The sequence below is a fragment of the Bubalus bubalis genome, chromosome 11 (assembly GCF_019923935.1).
Source record: "Bubalus bubalis isolate 160015118507 breed Murrah chromosome 11, NDDB_SH_1, whole genome shotgun sequence".
NCBI lineage: Eukaryota > Metazoa > Chordata > Mammalia > Artiodactyla > Bovidae > Bubalus > Bubalus bubalis.
In genome coordinates this window covers 56427640-56451649 of record NC_059167.1, presented here as the reverse complement: position 1 = coordinate 56451649, position 24010 = coordinate 56427640, and the positions used below count along the sequence as shown (strand labels likewise).

General features: G+C 42.5%; 1 protein-coding gene across 1 annotated transcript in view; it reads right to left on the bottom strand.

Moving 5' to 3' along the window:
• RAB8B (RAB8B, member RAS oncogene family) overlaps positions 1–23931 on the bottom strand; it is a 70116-nt gene extending 46185 nt beyond the window's left edge. The window contains exon 1 of the mRNA XM_006079938.4: positions 23722–23931. Coding sequence (XP_006080000.1) covers positions 23722–23845 — 124 coding nt within the window. The 5' untranslated portion in view covers positions 23846–23931. The remainder of the gene's footprint in view (positions 1–23721) is intronic.
• Positions 23932–24010: the final 79 nt, after the last annotated feature.

Genomic DNA, 24010 nt, shown 5'->3' with positions numbered 1-24010 from the left:
ACTTTTTCCCTATCTATTTGCCATGGAGTGATGGGACTGGATGCCTTAATCTTAGTTATACATACACATATATATACTCTTTTCCATTAAGGTTTGTCACATGTTATTGAATATACTTTGCTGTGCTATACAGTTGGAACTTGTCATTTTCCCATCCTATATATAATAGTTTGCCTCTGCTAATCCCAAACTCCCATTCCTTTCCTCCCCTACCCCGTACCACAACTCTGTTCTCTATTATCTGTGAGTCTGTTTTGTTTAGCAGGTATGTTGATTTGCATCATATTTTAGATTCTACGTAAGTGAACACTGGGGTTGCAGGTATCCTTTTGAACCATGTTTTTCTCTGGACACACACCCATGAGTGGGATTGCTGGATCATATGGTAGCTTTTCGTTTTTTAAGGAACCTCCAGACAATCCTCCATAGTGGCTTCACCAGTTTACATTCCCACCAACAGTGTAGGAGGGTTTCCTTTTCTCCACATCCTCTCCAGCACTTGTTACTTGTAGACTTTTAATTATGGCCATTCTGACTGGTGTGAGGTAATAGCTCATTACAGTTTTGATTTGCATTTCTTTAATAATAAGAGCTGTTAAACGTTTATCTTTTCGTGTGTCTAATGGCCACCTGTATATCTTCTCTGGAGGAGTGTCTACTTAGGTCTTCTACCCATTTTTCAGTTGGGTGGTTTTGTTTTTTTGTTGTTGAGTTGTATGAGCTGTTTGTATATTTTGTAAACAATATATTTTCTTTTCTATTCTTATGTTCTGGTCTAGTCTCTTCCCCTCCGTCCAAAGAGAGATTGGTCTGGACACACTAAACTGACTCCATGACCCAATAATGGGCTGCAATCCACAATGAAAAACACTGGCTTAAAGAACATTCTGGAAGTCAACCAAAGGTCACAAGCTATTTCTTTCTTTTCTAAAATTCCTTTGCTGATAAGGAAAAGCCACTCCAGCTTCACTTCTTAACAAGAGAGAGAGAAAGGGAAAAAAATGACAACTTCAGGGCCCAGTATACTGTAAGCACTAAAATATCTGTTAAATTTAAGAAGCCATTAAAAAGTGTACATGTATGTTTTTGTGTTGTGGGTAAAGTTAACAGAGAGGAGTAAGGTGAAGAAGACTTAAAGGAGACAAAAGGAGAATTCCAATGACAGAAATGCTGCCTGGGTAACGTGCCCAATTTTTTGAGCAAGACAAAGCCAGAGCTTCTGCTTCCTCATTACCTGAGATGCTTTGATTCACTGGCCCAAGGCCAAGAAGCAAATGAGAAAAAGTACCTTCAAAAAAGGGTACAAGAATTCAACAGGGTTTGATAATTTACCTTATTACAAATCAATAAAATAGAACTGTATCTTTTAAACGAGGGAATAATTGCCTGCAAAATCAGGGATTTAAACTTCACTTTAAATCAGTCCAGAATGGCTACAGTACAAAGTGTACCAGAGAACAAAGTGTAGCCAAACAAATGAGCATCAGATTAGATCACCCTGTATAATGGAATCATTATTAAATAATACCCCTCAAGATACTCTCCTGAGACTCCTCCCCCTTCAACATATAATGATGCTGACAGTTATAATGGGATAGGCTATCATTAATAAAAATAGCTGACATTCCTCAAGAGCCCACTTAGTGCCAGGCTCTGTGCTATGTACTTAATATACCTTACCACTAGTCTCAACATAAGCCTTCATGAGGGCTACTATCCCTATTTTACACAAGAGGAAAAACCTAGGTCCAGATGGAGAAGACAGAGGTCAAAATCAGAGAGGAGGAGGGATGAGTCTGAGAGAGGAAGGATCTTGGGACTCAATTATGTAGACATTAGTCTCCAGACTCCCTGGGCCCCTGTTGGTGGTCTGGGACCACCATGGCATTTGGTCCCAAACAGGAACAGTAGATATGGGGCCCATGTGGAATGGGGAAGCAACTCAGAACCCTGTAGAGACTGCAGACACCTGATTCTACGCTGATGAGGTAGAAGGTATGAGGACATGGCACTCTATAGAGACCCTCCTTCAATTCTAAAGACCTTAGTAAACAAGAAAAATAAATACTATATATGTATTTCATAGAAAATATGTTTTTCTTTAGAAAAAAGTATACAGTGTTTAAGTTAGGAGGGGGGAAAAAATGTAAACGTGAACTCTCAAAAGCAGAAACTCGGATCTTGATGGTCACGTAAGAAAAGAGAAATGAACTGCTGCTGAAATTGGAGGCAGGAGACCCGCCCTGGTCATGTCCACTGTCAAATGCACAAGCTTTGGAACGTGTTAGAAACCAAGCACACCCCTTTCCAAGGAATTCGACACCATCACGGAATTTTTTTCCAAACTGGAATTAAGCTCTTGGATAACTACATTAAACAGACCCTTTACCTCCCACACTGTTAAGGCTTTGAAAGGAATAACCAATTTGAATTTTTAAGCACTGAAAATGTCTACATTATACAAAACTGATGGACAGAATGAAGCTACGTTTGTTTTGTTCCTGAGAGCAGATATGAGAGGAATAGATGGAAAATGCAGAATGTTATTTGGAAGACAATTTACTCATTTTAAGTTTCAGTACTCATAAACACATGTGGTTGGAAAGAGAACTCGTGTTAAGAATTCCCCTTAATCAGAGGAAGACTGTTTGGTTTCCTCATTTTTTTTAACATCCTTATAATAACTTAAGCTTTTGTCATCATTTTTAAAATGAAAGCTGCTTTATCTGTGGGCATAATGCACAGCCTAATGAATTTACAAGAGGAACAGATTAGTTTTAGCATAAGTACAAGTGGCTAAATGAACAAGAAATTCTTTAGGCAGTACAGTGGCTTTTCTGGGCATTTGGCACTATGTGGAGGACAAAGATTTACCATGTACCGATCCACTGACCGAAGTCATATTATGACTGCTCCCCTAACTTGACCTCTGTCTCCCTTCCCATACCCCACCTCCACACACATCCACCTGTTTGGGGTAGTGAAATAGTGCCTCGTAGACATTTATCCTTTGAATTTCATTTGAAGAAAGATGTTAGAAAGCAATTATCTAGTATAACTCAGGTACATTTTCAGGTACTAGAGAAACGAAAATTAATTTAATCTGTGTTGAGGTTGGAATTATCCCTAGTTTTGAAAAGAGATGAGTCAGAACCTAGAGAGTTTCCTTTCATTTCCAAAGGGAAGGGAGGAAGGGAAGAAGGAGGGAAGGGAGGCAAAGAGGGAAGAGGAAGGACTTTGACACTAAAACATGTTTTATGTTTCTGCCAAAGTCTTATAAAAACCTAACATGAACCTCACAGTTAACTACTGACAGTGGCATGTGCTTTTAATTCTATTCTGAAAATGTGCAAGCAAGCGAGGCAAAATTTTATCACGGTTCTCATTTACATTTATCATTTGCTCACTACGGGAATATATAATCATATACAGACATCTGTGGCTGATTATACATGAAGATGGGCCTTTCAGGATCAAGTGTGAGAGTTTCAGCGTCTTTCTCTCTATTCATACACCAATCGTGAGGCAATTCACTAGAGCTGTCTCGGTGGATAAGGCAACACATGGGGAAGTCCACAGGCCCTTACCCTGCCATGTATAGAAATTCTATAGTAATTTCCCTGATCCACACCCCACCTCCTTCCCACAGTAAAGCTCAGAGGTGACTTTCCTTTCCCCCACCTGTTTATAAGAATCACTGTGTCCTTTTCAACACTTTCCTTTGTAAGGGGTTCTCTATTTTTTTCCTTGAGTCAAAGATGATGCCAGATTATCACTACAGTATCTTGGCTATTCTGATCCCCAATCAGAATTTCCCCTCCCCTGGGTGAAAGTGACATTTTCTAGCACAAAAAAATTTCCAAGCAAAATGGAGTTAAGAGTAGAATGAGTCACAGCTGAACATGAACTGAAACAGCAAACGTGCTGGTGAAATACCTCCCTTAAAAACTATCTGTAAAAATGATAAATAAACACGGTGGCCAATGCAACAACCCGGGCATCGAGTTGTTGCTGTTTTTTGCTGGGAACTAGCTCAGCATGCCCTGCACCAAGCATGATTTCATGCCAACTCAGAAGGCAGGAACACAATGCACCGTCCAAGGAAGACAGGACTCCACATGATGTGGAACAATCAACTAGGGTATTTCATCTTCAGATCTGATATATAAGGGATGCTATCTCAGTCGCTATGTGGTGAGACTAAGGAAAATGTGGGTGCCTGGCAAAAAATCCACCAAAGCTATAAGTGGATTTAACTGGAAGTTAATTTTGAACTCTGCCATACTCACTTTTACTTTTAACAAGCTATATTTAAAGTATTTGCTAAATACAGTATCAAGATCCTTTATATAAATAAAATTTCAAACTAAGAATCTCTCCAAAGCCTTACACATTCTGTCCTGTCAAATGGCCCTCATCATTAAAGTATGACAGGGTTAAATAAGCTTGTCCCCAGGAGACACCGGGAGTGAATGCAACCTGGAGCGGAGCAGTCACAACAGACAGTAATCTCCCACGCTCCCAGTACGTAAAGGGGCAAGAATCCACTCAACTTGGCTGAAGTTTCAGGAACATCTGTGAAGCATTTCCCCCTAATCCCAGTGATTTCTCTACTTGTGATCTAGCAACAATATTCTATCATTTGTTCCCCTGTCAGAAAAGTTAGGCCAGAAAAGCCAAAAGAGATTTTAATGTAAAACACTTAAGCCAATGAGGGTGGAGCTGATCATTCACTTTTATCCTGGCACACGTCTCAAACAAAGTACAGAACCCTCCCCAAACTCTATTCCTGCTTTGATCTTCTGATGTTGCAAGAACTCCAAAGGGTCACTGTGCAGTGGTTATCTTTCAGCAAAAAATGAAGACGTTCCTTGGGATGAGTTAAGTCCTGGCTCTTCAAAGCTAATCAGAATCACATCAAGCAGCACTGTTTAGCACACTGCTTATGATGTTAAGCTTTCCTTCTCTTCAAGAGACAATTCAACTTCTTGTCTTCTATTTACCCGCCAGTCACTCGTGACACAAAAGCAGCCTCCAGTTGAGGAAAAGAAGGCCAAGAACTAGCCACAGCTGTAGGCACCACCACTGCCATCACCAGCCACCGCCCTCTCCACCTCTTTTTCAGGAGAAAAGACACAGAAGAGGCAGCGGCTTCCTCTTCCTTCTCCTCTCAGGGTCTTCCATGTTAGAAACCCACCATTGTCCCCAAGTCCAAAATGATGCCAGTGCTTCCGTGGAAAAAGTTGAAAAATTGCTCCATCACAAGAGGTCAAGAACCCAAAGGTGAGGGGACTTTCCTGGTGGTCCAGTGATTAAGACATTGAGCTTCTACTGCAGAGGGCATGGGTTCAATCCTTGGTCAGGGAACTAATATCCCATATGCCATGACTAAAATCCCATGACTAATATCCCATATGTCATGACTAAAAAGGCAGGGGCGGGGAGGAGGAACTTTGCACAGAAGGTTGCCTCAGGTGCGTATACTAGGAAGCCCAGTTGTGAAACTACCTGTCTTATCTCCCAGCCAGGCTTGCTTTCCCATAATCCAAATTCAGTAACAGAAGATCTGATGGGATAGGGCAGGCACAGGCAAAGTGGGAAGAAAAACCGAGTTCATTAAAAAAAAAATTTTTTGTTTAAAGAAGAATAAAAGTGACAGGCCTGTATCTAGTTCAAAGATAGCTTTTTCGTAGATACAGAGAAAGCCTCCTTATCCAGATCAGGCCAATGTTCACAGGGTGCTGCCAGCTCTAGGGCAAGCCAGAGACAAGAAAGTGCAGCCTTATCACCTGGGGGAAAGAAGACTTTTCAGGGCCTCCTCTTGTCAAGATGAAATCAAAATCAATGTTCCAAGAAGTTCCACAAAAAAAGGCCAAATGAAATGTTTAATTTCTTGACCACCTCAACCACAGCAGACCTTACCCACCCACCCCCTCCCCCGGCCCGGAGCTATCTGGGGTTGCAGTCTAAGATTGTTTTATCTTTAAAAGATAAACAGATCATCATTCCTAACATATTTTAGTAAGCAACTGTAATTCTAATTTCAGAACTGTCCGAAGAAAAATTCTAAACTAGTGCCTTTAGAGGTTCCCTACCTCCAAAGATGAGCTTTACTTAATCATTTCATCAGTATCACCCTGAAATTTCAGCTCAAGGACAATTTTTCCAAGCTCCAAATATGTGCCAAATACAACGTCTGGCAAATGCAAAGAACACAAAGATAAAACAAGCTTCTGCCTCAAAGAAAGCTTTTGTGGGGGTGGGGAGCTGGGAAAATAGAGAAGGAAGCCAGCTCTACTTTGAACACAGGAAGAACATGGGAAATGCCATGCCAAAGTCCAAACTACTACAGGGTATAAAGTACCACTGAGGAAAGAGAAAGCACAGAAAGAAGGCTCTGACAACAGAATGAAAGTAACATTTGAGGGGACTCAAGAAAGAAAGGCAGAATGTCAACAGGCAGAATGAGGGGTGTCATGGAACCATCTGTTCTCATAGAGCAGTGATTCTGAGACTCTTGAATTTTGTGAATTAGTGAAATCTCCGGTGGCAGGGTGGGGGCGGGGAGGGGGGCGGGCAGGGGCAGGGGCAGGAGGGGACATAGGAGAAAGGATGAAAGAGTAGTGGTGGTGAGAATGAAAGAAGTTAAAAGATGGAATATACTAAGCTAGGAACTCTGTATTCCATAAAATTTGCTTGGGTAGAACACTGGCTAGAAAGGTTTTTCTTCCCCCCTGGAAAAACAAAATAGCCAGAATTCGACTGATTGTATTTCTTTTTTAATTTTGCAAAGGATAATGAGATAAATAATGACTATCTATTAGTACCATCATTTTACAAGGAGCATTTTCATTCCAAAAATGCAGGAACCACTTCATCTCAGAAACTTAAAAATGCCACTCCTTCTCATGAAAGTGAAGTGCTAGTCGCTCAGTCATATTCAACTCAGCAATCCCATGTATTGTAGCCCACTAGGCTCCTCCATCCACGGAATTCTCCAGACAAGAGTACTGGATTGGGTAGCCATTCTTTCTCCAGGGGAATCTTCCCAAGCCAGGGACTGAATCTAGGTCTCCCACATTGTAGGCAGTTTCTTTACTGTTGGAGCCACCAGGGAAGCCCTCTCATGGAAGGGTAGCTGGTAACCTCACCAGTCAGGTGGAAACTCAGGCATTGCCCACTGTTTAATAGGCGTCCGTGGGTTAACCAAAAAGGAGATGAAGGAAATAAAGGTGACGCCACAAGGTAGGGGTTTGGAATGGCAGACTGAGGAAGATATAGTCAGTTAGACAAAGTGAAAGATAAGACTTTACAGGGGAGGGATAAGGGATTAACACGATGTATAATCAGAGCTATGTTCCACAGTTAATTGATCAGAGTGTATGAGATGGAATGGAGTGGGTGGAGGGGGTTGCTGTCCAAGTGAGACTGAGTGCTCAGGCCACCCAGGAGGAGAATGCAAAGTTCAGGTGAGAGGCATTGAGGGTCTAAAGCAGGGGACTAGAAGAATGGAAAGGATTTAGCAACAAATTATGTACAGGATGTAAGGAAAAGAACAAAGAGATTTCCAGATTTCTGAACCCAGGTAAATGAAAAAAAATATGACAGTAGTGTTAACAGATATATGAAAATTCATGAAGGGTACTAGATATGAAGAGGAAATTAATTCATGTTGGGGTGAAGGGCAGGAGTTTGGGAAAGGCTGGGGATACAAGACAGGACACTGGAGAGTCAGACATGGAAGGCTTACAAGGGAGCAAGCTTACCTGCTTCATCACTTATGGATGTCTGCTGCTGCTGCTGGTAAGTCACTTCAGTCGTGTCCAACTCTGTGCGACCCCATAGACGGCAGCCCTCACTATATGCCAGGCACTATACTAGGTGCTAGAGATACACTGAAGACCAGCAGACCTGGGACCTGCACTCACGTAATCACACAGGTGGGTGATTGCAAATTGCATTAGAGTGTCTAATTTCCAAAAAAGGAAAAAAAAAAAAATAGAGAGCAGATACTTGGAAAATGACTTCAATCAAAAGGCAAATGAGACTACCCATGGAACCAGAAGGCAGTTAGAACAGTAGGAAACGAACCGGAGCAGACAATTCCTGGAAGTTGGTGCAGGAAGAGCTTCAAGAAGCAAGTAATAAACAGTGCCAAGGGGGATGAGGATTGGGCAAAGGCCACTGACCTGTTCAGTGAGAACAGGACCCCCTGAGTGCAGTGTTAGAGCAGGCAGGGCAGGATTTCCAAGGGTTAATGAGTGAGGAGATGGTAGGAAAGGGCAAGCGATAAGACTTCTCTTTCAAGAAGTTAAACAGCAAGAAAGGTGACATGAGGAAGTAAATTTAAGGGATCTCTTTATCAAAATGGAGGTGATTTCAACAGGATTAATGGCAGAGCAGAAAGAGCCAGCTGAGCCAGAGAAAGAGGAGAGAGAAGACATGAGAGGAAGATGACTGCCAGAGCCTGGCCCCAGCAGAGTGGAAAGGTATTCCATCAAAAACATCAACCGGGGACCTCCCTGGTGGTTAAGGGTTAAGACTGAGCTTCAAGTGCACAGGGCACAGTTAAATCACTGGATGGGAAACTAAGATCCCGCATGCTGTGCAGTGTGGCCAAAAGAAAGAAAAGAAAGAGGGTCAACCGAGAGGTCAACACCGGCTCCTCGGAGAGAAGGCAAAAGGAAACAAGGGAAGATGAAACTATCTGGAAATTTCTGGCAAGAAAGGATGTTGGCAAAGTTCTTGTTAGTCATAGGGTCTTTGCTGGAAAAATACGGGGAAAGAGGAGACATTTGCTGCGATCTGAGTGAGACATGAACAGCTGGAGAGTGCTAATGGCCACCAACTGTACATTCAGGCTACAAACACTTAAGCAGGGCCTTCCACACACCAGAAACTGTGCATTTACAAGTGGGCGTAAGTGAAGTCAGCAGGCATTTATTACTATAGGCAAATACTCTAGGCAAAAGAGAAACAGACTGATTTTATCACTCTCATATCTAGAGAAAGACCATAAGCAATAACAGGTGATAATTACATATCCTTTGAAGATTATGTATGTGCTAATGGATGAGATCTCACTATTACAGGAGGCTCAAATCCATTCCTCAGAAGGAAATATATGGTGTTAGTTCATTTATCCCACAGATACTGCATGCCTGAACATCAAACAAATGAGCTCTGAAGAGGCAAGCCATGATTCCTGTCTTCCAGAAGGTCACCATCAGGTGGGATGTCCTGACAGCTTCTGCATGCTCACAATTTTGGCACATTTGAGTGCTCAGAACATTAGCTGAGCCAACCCTCACAATTTTTATGCTTCATTAGGAGGCAAGACTGGCTAACTGAACGTTTTTAACATGACACTTTTCTGGACACAACATGATTTTAGGGGATGGACTGGACCAGAAAGTTACACGGTGTGGTTTTTCAGTGCCATTAAACCCCAAGACGGAACTCAATCTTAAAACCACTGCAGCTTTAAAAATGATCAATTATGTGTATCATTTCCCTGCACATGGCCCTGCATATGTACTTTCAACTACAGTCAGAAAAAATGCTCTCCTCCTAACCTCAGCCCTCGAGGCTCCTTATGACCTGGTCTCTGTCACCTCCTGTACCATCTATGAATATGTGTGCATGTGTGCATACACACACACATATATAAATGCTTAAAAATACTTTTAAACTAGAGGAGAGCATCTCACCTCACCTTCTGGGTTTAAGTAAGCACTGTACAAAGCTAAACCCAATTTTGGCTTTATTCCTACCATGTACAAGTAATCATTTAGTATGTGGGAGGAAATGGGTTAAAAGGGAGGAAGATCATGCTATATGCTCACCCTGACACATTTATTTCCCTAATCCTCTTGGAGAGATAGTTTAATGGTTAAAAAGAAACTACTAGCATGTATCGATACTGTGAAAATATGATTAATGACTTTTGATTATTAGGTAAAGAAAAACCTAGTAACTAACTTTCAAGTTGGGTAATTTACTCCATTAAAATCAGGTATGGTGTTTCAAGATTTAATATATTGTTCAAATTCATGTATGCAAACAAATTCCTTAAAATTCAGAACCTCACTCAGAAACTCACTGCATTTAAAATTCAGGGCCCTAACAGAGGACACTGAGCTCAAATATTTAAATGGAAACATTTGTCCTTCCTAGACAGGGCATTCAACACTGATTTTATTTATATTTTCACCAGAAGAAAGAATTCAATATGCCTGAGAGTTTGCAGCAGCTAGAAGGCTCTGAAGAACTCGCCCCTTATATCATCACATTAACATCCTGCAGCCAAGGCCAAGGGCTGTCTTGGACACCTCCTTATGCCAGCTGAGGCATAAGGACCTTCACTTTGGGAATGAGTTTAAAGAAACGGTTCCCGTTTGAGCTTAGTTAAACGCATACAGTCCTAAACTTTAAAGCATATCCCATTAAGTAACCAAAATGTTCCCATTCATATTTTTTATGTAACTTATTCTAACAGGTGTTTCTTAAGTTACCAGGGAAAAGCCAAACCCTCACCATTTACTAAGCCTGGCTGCATGTGTAGCCCCTGTGTTAAATGCTTCCCTCCAGTACACTCCATTAAACCATTCCACGATAGTTCTCTGCAGAAGAGGAGACAGGGACCAAGGAGGTTTAAAGGATGTGATGATGTCACCCAGCTGGGAAGGAGCTGCCCCACAACGCATCGTGCATCACATCAACTCCTTGTGTGTGTTACTCGCTCAGCTGTGTCCAACTCTTGCAACCCCACGACTGTAGCCCGCCAGGCTCCTCTGTCCATGGGGATTCTCCAGGCAAGAATATTGGAGTGGGTTGCCATTTCCTTCTCCAGGAGATCTTCCCAACCCAGGGATCAAACCCAGGTCTCCCACATTGCAGGCAGATTCTTTACTATCTGAGCCACCAGGGGTAGCTAATCTTTTTCTTTTTTAGTATTTCTGAGTCACCGATGGGGCAGAAAGGCTTAGGGCTTAAAACCACAGACTCTGGAGCCAAACGGCCTGGATTCAAATCCAAGTTGGTTCTACCACTTATGAGTTCTGTGACCCTGAGATGTTCTTTAACATCTGTGCCTCGATTATCTCATTTGGAAAAACGGAAATAATAACAACGTACCTGAGAGGCTGTTATGAGAATTAAATGGGTCAACCCATGAAAAATGTTAATTCATGTAAAATGCTTAAAACTGTACCTGATATATAGTAAACACTCGGTAAATATTCAGTTCAGTTCAGTCGCTCAGTCGTGTCCGACTCTGTGACCCCATGAATCACAGCACGCCAGGCCTCCCTGTCCATCACCAACTCTCGGAGTTCACTCAAACTCATGTCCGAGTCAGTGATGCCATCCAGCCATCTCATCCTCTGTCGTCCCCTTCTCCTCCTGCCCCCAATCCCTCCCAGCATCAGGGTCTTTTCCAATGAGTCAACTCTTCGCATGAGATGGCCAAGTAAATATTTGCTGTTATTAATTAAAAGCAAGTGTTGTAACATTGAAATCCCCATGGATCGCCAAGGTTCTCAGAGCTGTGTGGACCTACCTTCAATGAACTCAGATTGAGTTCACCCACACAGTCACACACACATGCCTTTCTATGTCTCCCATGTGCCAAAGGTATTATGCACACAACAATGCATTTCGTTCTCAAAATAAAACAATAAAATTCTTGCAGTACTCTTCCTTTATCAATATGGAAAATGGTTAAATAATTCACTCAAAGCTCTTAACAGGCATTAGCAGAGTCTGGATTTGAATTTGAGTCTCTGTCTCAAAAGTCCAAGTTCTTTTTTACCTATACAATGTCATCTTCAGTTTTCACATCTGTTTTTACCATTTTGTGAATAAAAGTGGTGAGTGAGCCAGTCGTCACCACTTAGGATCAGAGTTTTGGAAGGGACTATAGACTGAATCTAGCACAACATTCTCTGTTTGCTTATGGAGAAAAAAGGAAGTCTGGGAGGCTGGCTGCTGACTTGCCCCAAGTCGCATAAAGAATGCCACTGCCACATTGCTACTTCTTCCTCTCAGATGCTGATGGCCCACCTCTAGGAGGCCCCCAGCCCTGCTTTAAAGCAAGAATGCAAATGCTAAGTTTGGATCCAGGGGCTCCCTCCCCAGTGAGGCAAGTTCAGCATTTTAGCAAATGGACTTTGTATAACTAGCTTCGCTGCTTGGACCTTTCCGCTTTCTGGCTCAACAACAGCGTTCTAGAGACCCAGAGTCAGCAAACAAATCAGGTGTTAGACTGGTCTACAATGTCACTGTGAATCTGAGGAAAACTGCCAAACACAGCTTTACAAACAAAACCCAGAGCAGAGCCAATTTCACTCTGGAAAAAAAGGAAAGGAGAGGCTAACGTAAAGTTTAAATTTAATTTGTCAAAGGAAGGAAGCTCACAATTAAAGCAGCAGTTCCTAGCACTCTACAGTCTAGCTGAGACCAACAACAAACGTACAAGTATAACAAACCATTGGCCCCATGTGGAGAAGCAATGCTGAGATTTCCGATATAATTAGCTTCCTTTCCACAAAAGACTTGGATTCATAATTAAACTCTGTCTCCTCCTGCCCTGGTTCTGCTGTGTATGTATTTGATTGCTTCCTATGGGACTGGGTGGGGAAGCCAGGAGACAATCCGAAACCAGAGTCTGCTGACCTTCCACAGCCAGCAAGCAACACGATGCGTGTTTGCATTAGCTGTTACTGGGCCTTGTCCAGGGAGAGGCTGATTTCATCCCTCTACTCAACACACTTCTCAAGGGTTTGCTGGTCAGTTTACACAGTTCTTACAGACCACTGGAAGTGACCGCTACTACAGGCTAAGTGACAGAGCATTGCTGCTGCTAAGTCACTTCAGTTGTGTCCAACTCTGTGCGACCCCAGAGACGGCAGCCCACCAGGCTCCCCCGTCCCTGGGATTCTCAAGGCAAGAACACTGGAGTGGGTTGCCATTTCCTTCTCCAATGCATGAAAGTGAAAAGTGAAAGTGAAGTCGCTCAGTCATGTCTGACTCTTAGCGACCCCATGGACTGCAGCCTACTAGGCTCTTGCATCCATGGGATTTTCCAGTCAAGAGTACTGGAGTGGGGTGCCATTGCCTTCTCCGCACAGAGCACTGAGTCCCATGGAAAATTTCAGGACCCATTCTGAGAGGAGCAGGTTGTTGTGGACAGACTGTGGTTCAGAACTGAGTTCAAGGCTCAAGTCTTGGCTCCTCTACCTACTTAGCTGATGGATCAAGAGTCTATCACTCTCTCAGAACCTTACCTTCCTCGTCTCGAACATGAAGACAATCTCTGTCCATGGACATGATTACTGAGGAGTTTAAACAGGGATGTTAGTGAAAGTGCTCTGTAAATGGTAAAGGGCCAAAAAAGGGATGGGGCAACCAAGGATGTCTGCTTATCTCCTCACTGGTCTCCCCGTAGAAAATCCCTAATGACTCCCCACTGCTCTCAGGATAAAGTCCAGACTCCTGAACAGGTTTAAATTCCCTTCACAACCTGCCCTCTGATTACCCTTCAAGTTGACCCTGTGCCACATGCCCATCTATTGAGAAAGAGCTCCTTCAGGGGTTGTCTCCCCGACATCTACAGGTGAGAGCCCCTCCTCCTGACACTTCAAATTCGACCCAACTAAGGCCTCCTGAGGTTCTGATCTTAACCTCCACATCATTCTCTCCCAGATGCCCTCCTCTCCCTCTCCTCTACTCTTTCCTGACATCCTACATTAATCCCTTTGAAGCCCTTTTCATCACTGTGTTCAAACTGCCTGGACACTTGCTATTCTTTCTCTTCTCAATATTTTGTGGACTGGAAAAAGCTGCTCACTGAATGAGTAAAATTAGTGAAAATGACTTGGTATCTGACATTAGTAGCCTACTAATAAATCACTACAGTTCCCAACCCCAGCTTCTCCTTTTCACAAATAAACACAAAGGCAAAAAACAAAACAAAACAAAACAAAAACCTCACTAGTGTCCACCTGCAAAAAGAAAAGAAAGAAAGTGAAGTAGCTCAGTCGTGTCCAACTCTTTGCGACCCCATGGACTGTAGCCCACCAGGCTCCTCCATCCATGGAATTTTCTAGGCAAGAATACTGGAGTGGGTTGCCATTTCCTTCTCCAGGGGATCTTCCTGCCCCAACTTCCCCACAATCATTAACTAAGGACAAATTCTTTTTTCTTTACAGACACTACCTGATTTCATAGACTCACAGAACGCTGCAGCCAGAGAGATTCTCAAGACCCCTGAAGCCTGAACTTTCCTTTCACAATGAGAAAACAGACCCAGGCTAATGTCCTTAGGAAGGACCTGTACCACCACTGACTGGAAACATGCACCATTGTTTTTCAGAGCACTGTATATGTGGTAAATCATATTAATGAGATCCCAACATAAAATAAAATACAATGGTGTTTATCCAAATTGAAGGCTGAAGGGCTAAGACAGAGACACACCTCTGAATTTATATATATATGTTTTTACATTTCATTGTTATGGAATTTTGTGGATGTAAAAGAAATTATTTCACTTGTTTCATTACTTTTTCATGCTTCTATAAGACTGGAAGTTTTCAAAACAATAGTAAGTAGACAAAGGAAATGCACTTACTCAAATGATTTTGCTTGTGGACAAAGTCTTCATCTGTTCATCACGGGTTATGACTGAGACAAGCACCTAGTTCCCTGACCAGGGATTGAACCCTGGCCCCCTGCACTGGGAGAGCAGAGTCTTAGCCACTGGACCACCAGGGAAGTCCCCCAGAAATGAACTCTTATAATTCAACTTTTAAGTAGAACACCTTATATTTCATGTATGTTAGAAACTGTCCTTCTACTGTATGTATCAGGAAAGTATCTATGAATTATTAAAATAACTACTGCCAAGTTCTCCCCCCAAATATACAAAATTGCAATGTGAAGTGGGGAAATCATGATTTTTTTTATTATTTAGTTTTAAACACTATAAGAAAGTAATGCAGTCAAAAGTCACCATATTTTAGGCAGAAGTTTCTCACTTCTCAGCCAACAATTTACTCCAATTTACAAAAGCAAAAGAGGCTGAACAAGTAGCCAAAGAAACTGATACAGGAGGAGGGTAGAATGCTGTTTTCATCCTTCTCTCCCCTATTCAGACCCCTCGCCCCAAATCCTGATAGGGTTGACGTGTCAATGGAGAGTGAAATCAGAAAGTAGTCTGAATCATTTCAAAAATGGAATAGTTAACTCTCAATAAAGAACTGTTTTCCATGCTATCTCAAGATTTTATTCAGAGACCTTACGATAAAAAGTTCCTTGTTGAAAACCATAAACAGCTAACCCATCCAAATTCATAAGCAACAAACAAATTACAGTAGGGTCAGTCACTGACATCTCACAATGTATACACTTTTTTTTCATAATGGATTTTTTGTATGAGATTAAAATATTTTGCAATACCTATTCCAGCTAAGAAAATATTGCATAGGGTCACAAGAAATGAACTTTTTTGGGGCACCATGCTGGGATCTTATTAATAGTTCCCCAATCAGGGATCAAACCTGTGCCCCCTGCAGTGGAAGTATGGAGTCCTAACCACTGGACAACCAGGGAATTCCCAGAAATGAATGTTTTTTAAAAAATGTTTATTTATTTGCTTCGCTGCACTGGGTGTTTTGTGAGTTGCAGATGCCGGATCTGCAGCTGGGGCCTGTGAACCCGTAGCTGCAGCATGTGAGACCTAGTTCCCTGACCAGGGATTCAACCCTGGCCCCCTGCACTGGGACAGCAGAGTCGTAGCCTCTGGACCACCATGGAAGTCCTCCAGAAATGAACTCTTATAATTCAACTTTTAAGTAGATCACTCTATATTTCATGTCAAAACTTGATCATGTATGTTAGAGACTGTCCTACTTTATACATCAGGAAAGTGTCTATGAGTTATTAAAATAACTAGCCAAGTTCTCCCCCCAAATATGCAAAAATGCAATGTGAGGTGGGGAAATCATGCCAGTCCTAACTTTGCCAGCAGAAAGCTGTGAAACGCTACATATTGGTTAAGACTTTGTAGTCGGTTTTTATCATGATGAGGTGGAATTCCATACCCTACTGAGCTTCCGCACGCGCTCTGAAGTCCTGCAATGCCGTCATGGCTGCAAGCAGCACCGGCACCAGCCTGCCGTGGTGACAGGAAGCCTAATCTGACGAACATGGGGACGTGAGAGCTTTCACACTTCCTCCCGGGAGCCAAGAATTAAAATTCTGGGCCCAGGAAGATGAGAGCTCTGTGGAAAATGTCCAAAGGTTGAGCAACAGGTAAACACCAGAGTGCGTAATTAAACTGATGCTGAATGCTACAGCTTAAGACAGCAAGAAAATACTTTGTCACAGTCAGGGAACAGGGCTGCTGTAAGGACTGTTTCTGAGTTGTCTCCATCACTTTATGTGCTTCGCTAAGGAAGTCCTGAGTAACTAAGTAACTTAAAAAAAATAGCGCAGACATTTCTTCCTCTGAAGACAATCAGGCACCTATTTCCTTTAAGGTTCTTTATAATTCAATGCAAAATAAAAATAATCCAAAATTTAAAACTGAACAAAGGAAAAGGACACATCTCCAGACACAATATATCCAGCAATCACTGACGGATAATATTTTAATACTGAAATTTAGCCACGACACATTGGAAAGCAAATACTACCTATTCACTTCAGAAAAAACAAAACAAAACCGAAAACACTCATCAGTTCCAAGGATACAGTTTGCCAGGCTGTGCCCAGTGACATCCTCTATCAATATACATGGCAGAGCAAAACTATCAATGAAATGCTTCTTTTATAATATGGTGGCGGAGTTGGGGAGGGGGCAGAAACAGACAGCAAATGTGTAGGATGTTGCCACCCACACTCTCCATCCCCTGCCCACGACTCACATCAGGAATCTGTCACAGTATTCGGTCTTGCTGAGCTCGGACAGGACCTGAAAACTCTATACAACACAGCATGCCAGGAGGCAGCTACCAACTCAGCAGTGGCATTCAGGCTGAAGCCCATTTCACCCCAGCTCTGCATAGTCCTCAAACTACTATACCGAAATACTGAAACCAATCTTCAGAGAAAGCCACTTGGTGACAGTTTCAAGACTCCCCAAAACCCTTCATTTAAGCCAAAAAAAGGTATTTTTCCATATTATGTAATTACTAAAGGATAGTAAGAGCAGAAAACATAACTGCAAACATTAGTTTTCCTCTAGACATGAAGCTGTTTCACTGAGATACACAAGCAGTTCTATGTAATAAATGTTTATATTCATCTTTTTCAAAATAGCATTTGGCTTTATTCAACCCAAAGGCCCAACCCAGTTCCAATCCACTCACTATGCTGTCACTCAAAGCAGTGCTGGGCAGAACACAAACACAAACACAGCTCCATCTGCTAATTAAAACTGGGCATGAAACTGTTAACAGGCATCTGTTGCATTGTTTGCAGCTAATGGGCAAAGACAAAGCTGAAATGGCTCTTCTAAAGCAAACCCAGTGATTTCACTCATTTTCTATTTGGTATTTATGTTAGTGGGGGGTTGGAAGCAGGGTGTTAAAACAGCTTATTATGGAGACTGAAAGACAAGTGATATATCTTTCAGAGTCTAAAATATCCCTTTAAAACTGATTATAGAAAGACAGCATTTGATAGAGGGAGAAATAGTGTTAGGAATTCAAATTAAGCACTTTTAATCTCATCTCTGACATCATCTAATTATCTAGAATACTATGAAAGATAATGACTAAAATTCAAGCAATGCTGTATGGCTCACAATGCTTTATAATTCATCCATCCAGCCATTCATTCATCCAATTGATCAGTCATTTAATAGAGGCCTTAGAGACTTAAAAAGTGAGTAAGATTTGAGTCTTGCCCTAGGGAACACAGAACATCCGTGAAAAGTTGGCATAGTAGTAATATACTCTAGTACAGATAAAGGAACTAAGGCCCAAGAAGGACCACCAACCCACTAAAGATAAGAGAAGTAGGAATAGCATATGTCACGACATGAACCCCAATTTGACTCCAGACCTATTGCTCTTAATTCACTGTGCAATCTTCCTAACACCAAACACCGACCACACCACGTCACTGGCTACTTACATCTCAGTAGCTCCATATTAAGCTATGGAGCATAGCATAGCATACTATATTATATAGCTACACTACCATCTAGAAGCTAGTTCCCCATTCCTTACTCCCACCCTCTTCTCATGCCACTGTGAAAACCCTTTTCTGCACATCTTTCCCATGTAGCGATTCTAACACACACAAGAGCTCATCTCCAGAACGGTCCTGTGTACAGGCAGGCAGACCTGACCTAGAGTCAGTCAGCCTCAGGCCATGTCGGCAGCTCCCAGGTCTCCCAATTCTGGTTCCATATTTTTTTCTCAGATTCAGTGATGAGCTTCCATTAAAATATCAACTGCTAAATTTTTCCCTGTCTTCAAAGACCAGACATTTTCCACTTAGGCAATATCCAAACCTATTTCCCTCCAGCATTTCTCAGAGGATCCAAACAGTTTTGGTGCTGTTGCCAAGAGAAACTCCTCCCTGGTTTGCTGCCATGCAGAACAGCTGGCGAAGCTCTTTGTTAAAGCACACATATTCTTAAGACATGTCCAGGTCTGTCTCCAAGACTCAGTTTCCTACCTTAATTTGTTGAATGGCTTTTTGCAATCAGTAGAACACTAACAGAGGAGACGAGTTTAACCCTTCAATCTCAGGTATTACACTCTTGAAACAGTGTTATTTTCAAAGCTGTCACTTAGGTGGGAAGTCTACTGACACTCTGAAAGAACACAATGGCATTAAACTAAGGTTTTACGGACAAAATGTTCAACTTGAAGTTGCCTGAAAGTGTTCCTCGCTCAGTTGTGTCTGACTCTTTGCAACCCCATGGACTGTAAGCCTGCCAGGCTCCTTCCTCTGTCCATGAAATTCTTCAGGCAAGAATACTGGACTGAGGCCATTCCCTTCTCCAGAGGATCTTCCCAACCCAGGGATCAAACCCACATCTCCTACACTGCAGGCAGATTCTTTACTGTCTGAGCCACCAGGGAAGCCCTGAAGTTGCCTGGCCGTTGCATATTTTTGTTTGAGAGGCTGAAATCAAGCAAAACAATGATGAAAATCAAATCAACTTGTACTACATATCTGGATTATGCTCAGCCAAATGCTGATATCATCTTGGATAAAAATGTAAATATGACAAAGTTTGTTTTTCGGTCAATAAGTCTTGATAAAAGTTTTGAATTGCTACCAACTGAAAACAGTATTTAATTGTAACGTGGGGTTGGCAAACTCTCTGAGAAAGAACAGTTAGTAAATATTTTTAAGCTTTGTGGGACACATATGGTGTCTGCTTCATATTCCTTGTTTTGTGTTAGTTTTTAATAACCCTTTAAAAATGTGAAAACCATTCTTTGCTTGTGGACTGCACAAAAACAGGCAGGAGGCTACATTTGGCCTGCGGGCCATAGGCCACCAACTCCTAAACATAGAGAAAGTGTATCCAAGAAAAAAATGCCAGGGAATAAATTGTCTAAAAGTGCTCTGATGGGACTAGGCTCCAATTACCAGCACACTATGAATACAATGTCAATGTCATTAGTTACTTTGCACATGGAAGGAATTTTAATGGCAGGATGCACTTTGAGTCCCTAACCTGAAACAACAGACATAGAAAGAAAGGGCAAAGGACAGTTAAAACACGCTGAGTTAGCCCATATAAACTTCTACAGGACTCTGAGTTGTTGTATTAGCATTTACTGTTTCCCTGAAGAGATACAGTTGATCCAAATGGGAACACTTTAACTTTCCTCACATATAAGCAAATGAGCAAAATTGAATTCCTCCCTGGAAAAGATGGTAATTTGAATTTACAGCGGTGATCATGCTGATCAGAAACAGCAGCAGCTCAACTATGAGAAGCAGTCCAGACTTGGGTTTGAGGTTTCACTAGAGATGCTTCTACAAGCATCTGATCAGCTGCGTGATCTTGACAGCATCAACCTAAGCTTGGTTTTCTTATTTATAAAACTGGGGCACAGACATCATGTAGATAATTTCTAAGGCTCTTTATGCTGTTCAACTATGACTATACTAAATAATATAACCACTCAGGAAATACCCTAACAGGAAGAGGGGGGCTGGGCAGCGGAGAGACAGTAAAGGGAAGAAGCTGAGACTGTCCTGTTAGAAGACAGGGTTGGGTTTTCTCTGTTCTCCCGGCACCAGGTTCAGTACAGGCCATTCCAAGATGTCCCTCTGCCTTCGTATCAATATTAAAATGTACCCACATCCCATAGGAAATATAATTCAGAGAGATTGCATTACTGTTTCTTAGTTGTCTTCATGATACATTTTACATACATTTAATTAACCATTGATAATGATTATGCAATCCATGGGGTCACAAAGGGTCTGACATGACTTAGAGACTGAACAACAACAATGATTATGTAAGGGGCTTGAGGAGCCAATCAAAATTGCTTTTTCAGTTCTTAAACATCTGAATTGAATGAGAGTTTTTGTTGGTTCTAGGCACTGAACCTACAACTTCAAATCGATAAAACATCTCTACTCAATAGTTAAATATTATCTGACTGATAGGTGAAGACTCCCAGCAAGTCAGCTGAAAGAAGTATACCCTCCACCACCTCCAAGAGCAGAAAGGAAATGAGGGGAGCCAGGATATCAGAGAAGATACCAGAACCTTACATACATGAAAGAAGAAACTATCTGTGAGACAACTGTATCTGTAATGAAAATGACCGTCTCCTTCCTTTCATGAAGGCAGAATCCCTATCAAAACAGGGTCGAGAGGTGGCAGATGTCCTTTTCTAAAACTACCTAAATTTTAATAAAGCAAAATTAAGACAGTAAATGTAACTCCATGGGAAGAAACAGATATTTATATATATAACTCCCAAAACACACAACACACACACACAAACCCCAGGTATTAAGAAATAGATCTTTCCTGTGACGTAGACCTTATCAACTTTTGTCAGCAATCATGTGGCAAATCTTTTCAAACCCAGTCAGAGAAGCCCTGGAAACTTCCATGCTGAGATGCCTCAAGAAATAATTGTGACTGGGAGGAGGTGGACCACCAACGCTTCCTTCAGCAACTTCAGACCACCTGGAAATGGGGGTGAAGGTTTGTGCATGGATATTTTTGCTAGAGATGCAGACACTTCAAGCCTATGTTTGTGGTCAATGTGTGTGGAACATTTCACTAGAATGATGTTAACATTCACCTTATTTTCCTAACTTAACTTCAACTCCAAAGCATTAGGTTGCAGGTAACATATTTTTTGCGCTGTTTGAAGCCTCTTGGCTACCACTTCCTGTCAGAGCTCTTAGGGCTAAAAAAGAGGCATGGGATTTCCCCTCCTCCACGTCAACTGAAGACACAGCTCAGAGCCTCTTTTTACCACATCTACTCCATAGAAAATGCAAAGGCCAACATCATACATGAGATTCACCCCCCCCTTTAACGCTTCCCTCCAGGTCTAAACTTCTTCAGGATGCTCACTTTCCTGCAACCCTCCACAAAACAGAATTTCAATCATTAAAAAAAAAAAAAAAAAATTCACGCAAGAAAGATTGTACTCCCTCAGAATAAAAAGTAATTTTTCAAAGCTACTATTGTAAAAGGAAGCAGACACCCTCACAGAAAAAGTAGGACAAAAATTAAGACTAAAAAAAGAGGAAACTAACAAAACTGTTACAAACAAGCAAAAGTCATTTAAGGAGCTTAACAGAAACAGCCTCAGTGAGATTTAGTCACTTTCGATGCAGGAGAATGCTTCTGGGAAGTTCACTCATAGAATGGACAAAAGGCGACCCACTTGACTTGTTAGAGACTGTCCTTTACCTTCTGGACTTCAGTGTGCACTCAACAATGAAAAACGGTGATTTGGGGTTTTGACATGAGTACCAGCATCAAAAATTAACACTTTTGGTGGCTACAACAGCTCCCATCAAATCTCTTAAGAACACACTTGAGACATGACATTTAAAATCTGCTTCCTCAGAAAAGAAAAAGTCCCACTCACGAATGACTGCCAAGAACTTGCAACTCAAACTTCCCTAAGCCCAGACATCATTAACACCCAGGAGGTTTCAGACCATTCAATCCATATGAAAGATGCCAGAACAAACAAACCATAGCTTTTCCCAGTGCTTCACCGAACAGTGCTCTATACCCCAATACTCTTCTTTTATAAATGATAAATTATCCTTAATACATAACTCATTACCATAGCACTAGCCGCCCTAATAATCCCAGCAATTCATGGTGAAATATGCTATAAGAACCATTTGAAAATGCTTAGGTGAGAAGCCACAACATCACCCAGACAACCAACAGCTAAGATTCTTAAGGTGCTTAATTAACTCCAGCTATGATGTTAAGGTCACTTGTACAGGCAGCTTAAAACCTGCTCTGATTTGCTCTTCTTCAGTTTAGGTTAAGTCTGAGATCTTGTTACCTGAACAGAGTCCTCCAAAAGTAGGAAGGACAGCTCCCAGCCAAGACCAGAAAAATCAGAATCAATTGAAAGTAACTGGGGGGTACATTGCATGTTCTGATTCGTTTAGCAAGTAATAAAACCAAAAGGAAAATACACAGAAAGGCAGGTAGTATGTAAGATCAATTTCCCAGCTGAGAATTACTAAACCTTCAAGGCTAAGAATTTTAAAAATTGAGATGTGCTGCTTTGCAGGAGGTAGTAAACCATATTTTCCTGATCATACCATTCCAAAAGTCACCAACCCTCCCAACGCCCATTAACACTCCCAGAACAATTTAATGGTCCATAGACAGTATCTCATTATTAGTCACTTTTTGCTCTTTCTCCTGCACTTGATCCAGAGGGAGTAAAGACAGAGAAATGGTAACCAGTACTCCCAGTAACTAGAGAAAGTTCTACTTTCTATTTCTCTCCCTTTACCAAGAGTCTTCTCTCTTCTATGCCCCACCTCTTTACTGTATATTTTGCTTTTCCTTTCTATTTCACACCCAGCTCTCCTTTACTTTTTCCAAGTATCCTCATTTCGTTCTTGAGTCCCCTTAACTCATCTACCTTTTCCTACAATTTCCTCATGGTATCTCTGACCAGACTTCTTGCAGCCAGTGTCCCTCTCATCCCTCAACTCTCAATCACTCTTTCCTCCGAATTCCTTTCGGATTCCTGGATTCTCCTCTACCTTGTCCCTTGGGTCCTCTGTCCCTTTACTCCACGGACCTTCCATTCCCACTCCCCCAACCCTTCGTTTCCCCCTTCCATTTCCTTCCTCTTTTAATCCATTTCACACTCACTATCCCCTTCTCTTTCTCTATGAGCTTTCCTGTGTCCCCCCACTCTGTCCCTCTAAGACCCCCTTCCTGTCACACCCCCAACCCTCTCATTTCCCCCAATACCCCTAGTCCTTGTTCTTCTGGTTCCTCCTCCTCTTCCTTTGCCCCCAAGTTCCTCCTTTCAACCCTCTCAGCCCCACGTCCTCACCGCCTCTCTCTCTCACGCCTTCACCCTCTCCCACTGCCCTCGCCGCCCAGCTGTCCCCGGGGTCCCCTCACTGAGGCTCCCAAGTCCTCCCACCGCTCTCTCCCGGCCCCCTCGCACCCGCCCCCCATTTCTCACTCCCAGTCCGCGGCCGCAGCCCCTCCCTCACCGATGGTGGAGATGAAGGTGGTGTTGAAGGCGTCTTCGGAAAAGCGAAATAGCAGGCAGGTCTTGCCCACCCCAGAGTCGCCGATCAGCAGCAGCTTAAACAGATAATCATACGTCTTCGCCATCTTCTCGCTCCGGCCCTCTGACCGGGGAGCCAGGAGAGCGGCTGAGAGAGGCGGGGAGGGGGCCGCGGGCGAGGGGGCGTGCCCGCCGAGCGCCGCTCGCCCCGCCCCTTCCCCCGCCCCCTTCCCCGGAGAAGGCCTGCGCGCCCCGCCCCGCGTGGCCAATCC